The 12,402-nt window shown below is 38.8% G+C and overlaps 1 protein-coding gene across 15 annotated transcripts in view; it reads right to left on the bottom strand.

The window, feature by feature from the left end:
* Positions 1-12,402, bottom strand: part of Thrb (thyroid hormone receptor beta) — a 407,107-nt gene that overhangs the window by 94,088 nt on the left and 300,617 nt on the right. For all 15 annotated transcript variants that reach the window (XM_074043809.1, XM_074043798.1, XM_074043802.1 and 12 more), the window contains one exon: positions 1,697-1,957. In XM_074043809.1, coding sequence (XP_073899910.1) covers positions 1,697-1,886 — 190 coding nt within the window. In that variant the 5' untranslated portion in view covers positions 1,887-1,957. The remainder of the gene's footprint in view (positions 1-1,696; positions 1,958-12,402) is intronic.

The raw sequence follows: 12,402 nt of genomic DNA, 5'->3' as shown, positions 1-12,402 counted from the left end.
GTTTTTATTTTATTTTAAAACAGGGTCTTGCTATGTAGCCCAAGTTGGCCTTAAACTTGCAACCAACCCACTGGCATCTCAGTTTCCTGAGTGCTGGGATTACATGTGACATGCCTGTCTCATCTTACTTTTAAGATACACAAACAAACTGAAAAGTGTAATGTTGGGAACTCTAGGTATAGAAAAGCCAGGCCTCTCATAAATTATAGAAACATAGACAAACTCTAAGAGTGAATGAATTTGGGTATCAATTTTGAATGACTGAAATTTAATGCACAAGGTCCTTATATCATGAGGACACTAGTGCTTCCTGTTGGCTTTTCACTGTAAACCAAGAACTGACATGGCTTTAATACTGCCTATAAAATCCGAAGATGAAATCGGATCACAAATGCTGACTAAATCTCAATTGTATTTCAAACAAATGTGCGTGCATGTACACACACACACACACACATACACATACACACCCAGAAACACACTTGCCTTATATCCTGATGAAAACTTATTTTTTCTTTTTCTAAATATCACTTTCAAATTTTCAGATCTCCTAAATAATAAATACAGAAGACTCAAACATATGTTTCTAAAAGGAATGTGTATAGTTTTGACTGCATTCAAATCCAAGCTCAGAACCCTACTTAACTATTACCTTTGGAGAATACTATTTTCAACTGAAACAACCTGTTCATTCAATTTCCTAGGTAGTTACAAAGAGCTTCCAAAGTGTTTTCAGAAAGACAAAAGATCCCAGCTATTTAACAAGAAGGATGAATATAACTGTGTGTTTGTGTTAAAGACAGATGGTTGGTAAAACTCCTTTTTAGCTCAAATTTGAGAATTTTACAAATTATTATTACTATTTTTGGTATATGACTGTGAGATTTTGAAACATGTAGTTAGAACTCTACCATGAATGAAAATCCTTAACAAAAGCCCAATGACGTTTTTGGTTTTTAAACTCTAAATTGGAAAAGAATGGGAAGGTACATGAAATTGACATTTAATGACATAAATTGGTTTAAGAAGCAAAGATTTTGGGGGAGCCTTAAGACAATAAGGCGATCATCACCAAGACATCTGTCAGGGTGGAGGCGACCTGAGGTAAAGCTTCACAAAGCTAAGTCTTATACAGCCAGCAACTTAGGCCAAGTCAACCTTTTTTTCTCTTAGGAGGTGACAACCTTCTAACACCATAATCTCCCCATTTAGGATGATGACACAAGGATTTAGTGAGTAAAAGACAACAACTTAAAACTTCTCTTTTGAGCATGAATTATCAGGTAGATAAAAGGCAGGCACTGAAATCCCTTTAGTTGCTGGCGCATTTGAGAAGAGAAATGTCCACACACTCACTTCAGAGCCACTAGTGGTGTACACGGTCTGTTTCCACTCAGATCCAAAGATAGAATTAAAGCCAAACTAACAAACCTTCTGCTAGTTAAAGAAATAAAAATGTTTTTTCCCCAGGTGTCCCAACACAACATAAAAGTAAAATTAGCTGCCTTTCTTTCAGATTCCACTTGTTTATTTATGCTTAAAAGAAAATGAGAGGATAAAGAAACCCCGTGACGGAACAGTTAGGGAAACACATGGTCATATGCATTGGAAGAAAGAGTGATGGAGTACACGGTTACAGCAGAGATTTTTTCCCCTTGTTGAAATATCTGATAATAAGCTAATAAAAGTCTTTTACCTTTGCATTTCTTCTCTTCTGTTTGGAAGGTCTGGGCACTCGAGACGCTCTGATCGTTCACATCGTCATGGTCCAGATGGAAGACTGAGTTCGTCCAAGTGGCCTGGATGAGGTGTGGTGAGGACTGTTCATTTTTCAGTGTGCTGCGCCTCTCTGTGTGGCTCTTCCTATGTAGGCAGGCTTCAGACATTCCTACTAGCTTCCAGTCCTCTTCTCGGTCTGGACAGTGCTTCGGTTTGTCCCAGGCTGGAAGGCCATTTTCTAGAGGGTTGAAAAACATGAAATGACAAGCTGTTGGCATTGTCAAGATTTTGCTGAGATGCCGAGTTTTGAGGCAAGTTGTTGCTCAGTTCTTTTGGGCTGACAGCTCTCACACACCCCTTCACTTGACTGCAGTGATGAGATACAGACTCTGTCAGCCTTGGGCGTTTAGCCACAGTAGTTGGAGTGCTTGTTGAAGTAATCAACACATCCTCTCCTTCCACTCAGTCCCCAGAAACACATTAGCTCCTCCATGGCAAGGCTGTGTTCTCACCAGTGCCCCTTCCACAGCAATGGCCTAAGAGCAAGTTGACACCAACTTACATCACTGCTTATAGATGACCATGTGAGGTCTTGAGAGTCAGGACTGGCCATGACCTTACAATCAGATCCTTAGGACATAAAACATCTGGGATTCAGCCTTGTTTGACTTGGGCTTTATCTCAGGCTGACCCAAGGGACACCTAGTTAGTTAAATGGAACACGCTCACTTGTCACACTGATAGTGACAACTCTGTCCTTACCATATTATATTCTTGTTGGCAAAAAATAAACAAGAAGACAAACAAGAAACCCCCACAAAACCCCAAGAAACTGGGGTGATGAAGGGAAGGAGGTAGTGCTTTAGCTGTGGGGAAAATTTTTAGAGTTTAACAATAGAACGAGGAGCCCAAGATCTCTTTGGCTGGTACCCAGCACCTAATCATCTATTTTTTATTCAGTTTATAGGGACTTGAAGGCTGCCCTCTAGAAAATGTGTTTGAATATGTCTACAGGGATATAAACAAGTACATATATATGTTTACTAACCATGTATAAAAAAGGTAATTTATCTAGTCATCCATAGTTTCAGAAATTCTTAGCAACTGTTTGTCAAAATTAGAAAAAATGTAAGAATCTTTCTTTTAAAATGCCTGTATACAGTGATTTAAAGACTATAATCTTTATGTAAGTTTTTTTTCTTTTATACTGAAATTACCAAGATCCTGGACTCCCACATCCCTGTGCTTACAGACAAGTCCATTTTGACCTGGGCACAGCACAGGGAATTTTCAGCTGCCTTTCAAATATGTAAAAGGAATTACACATGACCAACACAAGTTAAAAATTTCTTAGCTTTTCATAAACTTCCTATCTGAACCTACCAGACAGTTTCAGCAATGTTGGTTACAGTGGTTTCTCTGAAAGTGTAAACTCCCATCAATCACTATCAAAAGCTGTGTCTACACTTCTGTCTTCATGCTACTCAGAAAATTCTGATGCCTTTGTATATTCTACTTCCACTTCAGGAGAAGATTGTGAACAATGACAATGAAGTTGTAATTCCTTTGTCACAGTAAATGGAAATGCTATGGCTGAATGTAGCTTAATTTGGCTCCTAAACAGTGTCTCCTTTAGAAAAATCATACCATCTGGTAGGTTTTAGGGTAGCATCTGATCTTATTCAGGGAAGAGCTCTGAAAATCCTCTGTGTGCACAGGGCTGTGTGAGGCACTGTAGCAGGCAAGTTAAGTAAACATTGGTCCTTTCTTCTTGGAGTTTATATGGCATTATTCATTGCACGGTGAATGAAAAAAGATCTGGTGTCAGTTCTTCCATTTTTCAACCATGCCAGCTACAGGTGCAATTACAGACACTTACTTTCACTATCTTTTAGAAAGGAAACAATGGTTGAGGTCTTGGAAGATTATATTGCATTTCAAGCTAAATGTATTATGTAGAACTCACTCAAGCACCTGTTATCCATGTGGTTTTAAGCTTTTCATGGTCTAAATATAAAACGACTGAATGCAAGGGTTAATTCTGGACCAAAGAGATTCATTTTATTTGCACAAACATGAAAAACCCTTCTCATTCATGCATGTTTGTACAGTGCCTACTTTATTTTCAGAGATTCTAAAGCTTCAGCAAATTGTATCCTGTAAAGTGCAATTTAAAAAATGTTAAAGTTCTCATGGTATTTTATAGAGGTTTCCAACATTTTATTTTTCTGCAGAATTTCTTAGAATTTGGTATTAATTCCCCAGCCCCAACAGAAATGAAATAATACAAACTTGCTAGTCACTGCTCCCCAGAGAAGGCTTAGATGAAAGATGAAAGGCACTGCACCCAAGGGGACACTCTGCCTTAAAGCACAGCCCCTAAAGCTTACTCAGCATGTCCCTTGGGCCAGCTTCTAAGCAAGGGATATGTTTTGAGTCAAGCAAGGGATAGGATTACTTTCCACTCTCCTAAAAAACCACTTGAGATGGTTTGGGAAAAGGGCTCCATTCATGGGAGACGTTTACAAGCTCATAATTACTATCTGTAATTACATTCACAATAATGATATTTAGTTGCTTAATTGGCAGGTTTATTGGTTGGGGCACTGCTGGGAAACTTAGAGACTGAGAAGTCCTGGTTGGCTCATGGGAAAACTCAACAGGGATTTGTTTTAAAAAGGGTTTTTGATTCTTATCCTCTCCAAGGGGCACATGCATTCCATTTCCAAGGAAGGATGAGGGCCCCACTACACTAGGCCCCTTAAATTCTGCCTACTGGGTATTTTGTGTGTTACCTCTACATACACATGGCTGGCAATAATGGTTTTTAAGAGTGTTTTGCTACTAACATGTCAAGTGCCCACATCCTTTGGTTCCCCCCAAAGCTCAGGGCAATAGAATCTTTCTTTTCAGAGAAATTAACATCCTAAAGTGATTCCCAAACCCTGGTATGTATCAGAATTTCCTGAAGTGCTATTCAACACTTTTTTTTAATCAGGCTGGGGCCTGGGCATGTGTGTATCTTCCAAGTTCTCCAGGTGACACTGATACCTAATAGAGTTTGAGATCCACGGGGTTAAGATAAATTTAATGTAAGAAAAAAATTATTGACAGGTTTTGGGCAATTGTGCAGTTTCTTCAGATTCTAATGTTTTATGTAGCCTCAGTAAATTTGTTATTATCATTAAATTTTTTCTGGGGTCTACTGAGTGAAGCATTAAAAGACGGAGGGCAATTGAATGTTAACTTCTAGATTGCAGATGTGGATGCCAAATAAGTATTTTATTCAAAAAGACTATCCTGAACCTTATGTAGGATGCATTGCACAGAATGGTCAAAATAAATGTGTTTGAAGGGTAGATTCTAGAAATAAACATATCTTGTTAGTCACATGAAATATGGAACCTTTGCTCTTTAATAGATCTTAGCTAACTTCTGGCTTTTAACACTTCACATTCCACCCACCAAGACAACCTGTTTCATTAGTCAGCTATGTATGCTGGAAATCAATAAATAAGTAAAATAACAGAAAATAACTAGCTAGACCATGTGAACTGATGCTAAAGTAACTAGATACACACTGACCTATGTGTCTCAAGGGGGTATAGACACAAATGATTGAGCTTGCATTTATTTGATGGTGATCACTCTTGTGGCTTTAAACTGCAAATTGAAAGGGTTTTTTGCAAGAGAAAAATAAACCGAAACCTCATTAACCTGACTATGTTCCATCTCTGTAAAGATCACTAAAGATAATAGAAAAGAAATCTGTCTATTGAAGAAGGAAATTCTACTAAAATACTTAAGTATTTCAGGATAAAAAAGTGAGCTGGTACCTTACAAAAGAGCTAAGCAAAGGAAATAGGATTATGACAAACTGGTCAGAAAGGGTCAACTGAGTAGGCTGGGATTTCCTTGCACTAATTATAAAAGTATTTAGCTTGCATTAAAAGGCCACCAAGCTGGATGTAGTGGCATATGCTTGTAATCCCTGCATTTGCAGACTAAGGCAGGAGGATCATGAGTTTGAGGCCAGTCTAGGGTACATAGCAAGACCCTGCTTCAGAAAAAAAAGAAAAAAAGGGCTATCAATATTAGATTTTGAATTCCCAAACCATATTCTGCATGTGTAGGATGTGTATATAATATGGTTTGCAAATTCAAGGAGTATGAGGAATTATCAGTGTATAGCATTAGACTATTAGGTATGAGGTCTGTAATTTCCATTTTATTTTTTTACTTCAACTCATAAGGTTTGGCCTTGTTGAATTTTCAGACTATGTACATGTCAACTGGTTTTTATTTTAGTCTCATATATTACAGGAGACTAAAATGTGACTGAGCACTTACTATGGGCCAGGTGCTGAAGTAGACATTTCTTCATCTTCACAAACATCCCAGGAGAGTGCACAGGGATGTGCTGCTTGGTTGACAACCTAGCACTTACACAGGGCTTCATCTGCTCTTCTACCTTTTGGGTTGTTAACAGATTTGTTCTCATTATTGGCTTTATGTGATGAATAGTAATTGAGCTATTAGTAACTACTGCTTGATTAGGCTTGAAAGTTCTTTAGAAACTATACACATTGCTTCATTTACTGTTCCCATTACTTACATTCATAAACTCTCCCTCCCTGCCTCCTGTAACCCATTGTCTACAGAGCAGCCAGAGTGAGTCTTTAAAATATAGAGTGTGTTTTTCTGCTGCTTAAAATCTTATGCTTTCCCATCAATCCTGGAATATGGTCCTCAGGCCTTACAATGGCCCTCAGGCCCCTAGACCTACCCCTGCTCCTCCCATTGAGCTCCTCTCAGGCTGAGTCCCTGTTCCAACCTCTACTTTCCAGCCACAAGGACCTGAACCGGGGGAAACCTATTGTTACCAGAGTCTTCACCCAAGCCCTACCTTATGCCTGAGTGTCCCTTTCCAATCCTTGTATGTCTGGCTCCTTGGCAGTGACAGTTCAGAGACACCTTTCCAGACCAGTTCCCCAACCATTTTCTATAGGTCCTCTGACTACTATGCTCTCCATAATACTTATCACCAAGTAGAACTTCCTTATCTGTCTTCACTAGAAAGGCAAGCACAATGCTATTCAGGACCAGCATTGTCATGGTCATTACTGTATGTCTAGTACCTGGAAAAGAACTTTTTACATAGTAGGTACTTGACAAACTTATATGGGAAGGGGGATGTGGATAGTATCATTGCTCTCATTTTACGTAAGTGGGGATCAAGTTTGGAAAGTGACATGGATATAGACAATGGGTCTGAGCTCAAACCAGGTCTGACTCTAAAACCTGAACTATAGTTAAGTTGCTTCTATTTGCCATGAATTACAAACTTAGGCCTCCTAATCTGGAGGCTTTTTGAAGAATTGGTTCTTTTGTCTTTCTTGGTAGCCCCAAAAGAGTTGTTCATTACAGAAGCAAAAAAAAAAAAAGGGGGGGGTTGCTATTTGAAGTTTGGAGATGTGAGTTTTCTGTGAAAGGGAATGAACTATTGTTTTAATAATTTGACTAGGTAAATACATGAAGAGGTTTTGGAGCCTTCTTCTCATAAGCATATTATAAGCATTCAAGAAGAAGCTCTTCATTTGTACATCTGAATTCTCTCTTTCCCTTGCCTCATCCTGAAAACTCAAGTCTACTCCTGTAGACATGTTTTTGGTTTTTTTTTTTTTTTTTTTTTAACAGAGTATCCTTAAGGGAAAGGAGCTTGGTGAATGACTTTATACCACCAAGTCAGTGACTGACTGAGAACCTGAGATGAGTCACTCCCATTAGAACTTTTTTTTTTTTTTTAGGAAGAATGACTGGAAAGTGAGACTGGGTCTCTCAAAGTGGACTCTTAGCTGGTGTGAAAGACAGGTGGGAGAAACACTGTATGAAGGTTGCTTTAAGGTTGGCCTGACCATCATGATACCTGGTTTGAGCAGGTGGTGGATCAAATAACAATAATGGAGATACAGGTTTGGTCCTTACTCAACCTTTGAGGTCTAGCTCATTCCAAGTGTTCTTTGTTTTTGCTTTTTCTTTTTTTTTTTTTATTTTTGAGACAGGGTCTCACTATGTAGCTCAGGTTTTGTTCAAACTTGTGACCTCCTGCCTCTGCCTCCAAGTGGTGGCATTACAGTGTATGCCTCTCTGCCTTGCTGTTCAAGCTTTCTTAAACAATCTGTTCACACTCTCACCTTCCATAACACTTTTCATGTACCTTCCTCCCCAATGTGCTGACTCCTACCTTGTAATACAACCATTTACATACGTGTATATAATTTCCTATTTTCTTTGTTACTGTAACTATAGTGCTGAGCACAATGTCCTAATTAATATATATTGCCCTGTAACAATCCAGTAACTTTGAAACAAGAAAAGTATTTCCTGAACATACTTCTATTTTCTTACCCCAAATCCACTGGTCTGACCCAACAAAGCTCATCACTACAGGTCATTCAATGAAGATGGTCTGCTATCAGTAGTATATCCTCCCAGAACTGTAGGAGAACATGAAAGCTGCTTTGCTTTTCAGAAGCAGGATAGGATGGTAGGTAAGAACATGGCTAGTCAAGGTTCTAATTCTGGCTTTGCCATGTATTTGTTTGATTGGGACACACTGCTGTACCTCTTTGGCTGTCTCTGCTGGATATTTACAATATCTGTCTACATGATCATTACTGGACTCTCTAATCCATGTCTCAGTTGCCACATCTCTAAGCACAATGTCTTAACATGACAGCACTCAAATATTTCTTGGCAATAACTGAACATAATAAAGCAGATCTAAATACAGCCAAGACTGAGCAGAACACATGCAATCTTTTATACATCCAGGAATTTCTAGTCATTGACCCATCACATGCTCCATGCAAAACAGTCAGACACAACTGTTTAGCATCAAAGTTCTCCATTTAAAGGCAGCTCAGCTGTAAAGGTTGCTGTGGCATAATCTATGACAACAGCAGACAGAAAGCATGTCTAGATGTTTCCGTTCTTCCTTGTCCCAAGGCTGAGTAAACCAACCATTTTTACTTTGACATTTATATCCCATGAACACTCTGTATAAACCACAGTCTTAGCTCATTGCTTTCTGCCCAGGCATGTGTCTGGGCCACACTCCACAAGGATGTCAGAGGAAAGCTGCTCTGGTAGCACTGCATTCTTTCAAGGCCTTTGGAACACTTCTGATTTTTTGTTAATCTGCTAACATCTGGGATAGGTGGGCTGGTCACCAGTGGGCAGACTGCTGTCTTGTGGTTCCCAGTGTCTTTGGATCCACACAAGGTGGCTCTGCCTGGCCTGGAATCTCAACAGTAGCCTAAATCTTCAGGGCCTAGGGTGTCATTTACTTCCATTTATGTAAGTTTCTGTTGGGGGATGCTACCCTAGTTGATATCATAAGACTTATAAATTTAAAATATTTGGGAGGGAGACTTCACTAATAAAGAGAAAGTTGCTTACTATTTTTAAGATCAGTTCAAGATCTGTGATGGAAGGATGCAGAGTCTCTAGTAAACTGGGAGTGAAAATATCTCACAGCATGGTTGTGTAAAACTCATGAGCCAACACATACACAGGTACAGCATTGAGCTGAAGTCCAGTAGGTGCTCAATGTGTCACCTTCCTTTTTTACTACCAATAATTACAGAGTTCAAATTTGAAATTCTCAATTGATGGGGAGGAGCCTGTAGCATCCATTCCCATGTTCCTCTTTTTCTCAAGCATTCTGAGCTCTTCTAGCTCAGTTTTGGTGCAACCCACACAACCTTCTGTTATTATTAAAATATGTGGCGAGTGTCTCTTCTTTTGAAAAACATTATTTGTGGTAACAACATTCAATTGTGTATTGTTTCTAAGATCTGCCTGCTGTATGCTATCCAAGTCTCCCAGTGTGGAGACTCACATGGTCTTGAGATTGGTAACAGACACTACTTTGGTATTCTCCATAATTTAGACCTGAAAAATGGAATGGAATATTTTGGCCATTGTAAGGCACATGGGGACATGGGTCTCAGCTGTGGAGGAGGTCTTCCAGGCCACTGACTTCTAAAAGAATTGTCAGTATGGAAGATAAAAAAGGAAGGAAACCACATTAATTGTTTGTATACAAGGTACTTTAGCAATAACACTAGTGTTAACAATAGCTGTACTTACTGTACTCTGGGCTACTGGACTAGGCACCATAAATAAAAATTACTCTTATTTTAGCACCTACTATGCAGCATCCTAAGCATTTTTCATGCATTATCTTATCTAAGTTCAATGGCTATACCAAGAAATAATACCAAGTATTATTTTGGTCATTTCAACCAGAGAGGATATAAGCGTGGGCGGGGGGGGGCAGGGGTTAACTGATCCTGTGTTTCTGTTAGAATGTATTGCAATGCTTTTTCATTATTAATTCACCTATTTAGATTTGTGAAGAGCTGGGACCTTGCCTCGTTTGGCTTTGTGTCCTAGCATCTAACACAGCCTGGTACTTTAATGAAAGCTCATTGCCTGAGTGGAGTCAATTACACTAGGTATCTCTCCACAGCTCCCTGCCTCTGCTCCATGGTCTAGTGAGAAGTAGGAAGTGGTGAGAGAATTCTTCTCCTACTTATGTTTGCTCTATCTTGCTGCTAGTCAGCTGAGTGCCTTTTCTTGTTATCTGCCTTTGGCCGACATACCATTTTCCCCAAGCTTCTCTTCCTTTACTTCCTCCCTTTTCTAAGAGATAAGTGTCTATGGTAATTTCATGATCTAGAGCTGAGGTCTCTAAAGAAAGCTGTAGAAAATAATCTTCTACTTATATTTTCATTGAAAATGTAGAAAGAAGTGAAGTTCCATTAATTTTGTATTTGTACATGTGCAGAATGAAGGAATGAATGGATCGGGGACACTGATGTGCTCATATGTTCTAATTGGGGTCACTCATCTCAAGAGAAACTGCTGCTTCGCTCCTGAGATGTTAGCAATGAGGGTCTATCAAGGCTCTTGATAAGCCTTTGTTGAATATATTCTTAAAAAATATCTTCTTGTAAGCAAAGTCTTGTAAAACTAGACTCTTTGTTTAGGTAGGCTGCCTTCCATTGGTGTATGGTTTTGTCTTTCTTTTACTTAGCACCTGCCTGTTAATTTTCCCTCCTGTTGAGACTGGACTTTTCTGCTCCTGGTACAGTGGATTTAAGTTTGCTGTCACACAGGGTTTCTCTTATTTCATTGGCAGGGTCTCCCAGTCCATTAAGTGGGTGACATTCGGGAGCTGCTAAGAAACAAATCTTTTTCTTATCTGGCTGCTCCCACTTCTCTGGTTTTCCTGTATATTCCATTAGGCAATCACTATCCTAAGAAAAAACAATCACGTGGACATAGAAACCTTAAATAATTATTCTGAAACCAGAAACCACAATGATAATCTTTTAATAATAAGTGAAAACAATTAACATTTTAAAACATTTGTTCAGAACAAATGTGTTCTAAATGGGATACACATTGATCTATTTTAACATATAGGCTGAAATAAAGTCACAAAACAAAACAACACAACATGTGTTCAAAGATGGTGGAAACTCCACTAGTCTGCATGACAGGCAAAGTCTTATGATTATTTAACCACATGAGAAGCAGTGGACTGCTGGAGCACTGAGCAGAGGCTCCAAAGAGAGAGAAAATACTTTCTGGAGCACATAGTGGAATCCTCCCCTAGGAATGGTCATTTGGTTTTCCATAGTTCATACTGGATTCGATCTAAGAATGCTCAGGTTGGATGACTCTAACTTTGAGGTAATTACTTTAAAGGCCACAGAGATTGCATTTAGGATATTAGAAAAAATACAGCTGTTGCAGAAACATTCATATTAAAGAGCCACAAATGCACATAGAAGGCAACAGATGTTTACTGCCAGGGGTATATTTCTCCTGTTCAAAAGTTCAGAGCATAATGTTTATTCCTGTTGCCAGATCGAACCCATATTTTTGAAAAAAACATGAGGTAGCATGTAAGACCGGCCTTGTCTTAAGTTCCCAAACATGAAATATCCCTTCCAAAAGCAGGAAATACATGTGAATCCTTTCTAACTTTGTAAACCAGGATTGTATATAATTTGTGGATAAAGAACAAATGTTGAGATTTACACATTTCTCAAATAAAAGACAAAATGTGACCCTTGGGTAATCAGATAATTTTATACATCCCATTGTCAAAGGAGTCTCCACTACTTGGTAACAAAACACACATTTTCTTTCAATAAACTACACTTGGGGATTAGTAAACTAGCCAAAAATACATGTGGTGTTAATACCACACAAATAGGTTTACAAGTTGCCCTCCTGTGGGTTTTCATAGAATTTCACTGTAATTTTCCATTTTTTTTTTTGGAAAAATGAATAACCAGGATCAAGGTCAATGTAAATACTCCCTTCATTTTGGGAACATTTTGAGCTGAGAAACTTTGACTTTTCCTTTTGTTCAGGAACAGAGGCTCTGCCTTATTCTTGGTTATGACAGCAGGCAAGGCTTTTAGATCTGAAGGCTTCTTGAGAATAGGGATTTGGGGGACGTTTTCAGGCTCTCAAAATACTATTAAAAGCATTAAAACTATTTATATTTCATTAAATGGGCTCTAGTGGTAGGACACAATTACCTGCAGAGTATCTAATGTTCCCTGGGAGGTCTGGCTTATCATTTGATTCTCACTTATC

The sequence above is a fragment of the Castor canadensis genome, chromosome 10, assembly GCF_047511655.1.
Source record: "Castor canadensis chromosome 10, mCasCan1.hap1v2, whole genome shotgun sequence".
Lineage (NCBI taxonomy): Eukaryota > Metazoa > Chordata > Mammalia > Rodentia > Castoridae > Castor > Castor canadensis.
This window is presented reverse-complemented; position numbering and strand designations above follow the sequence as displayed.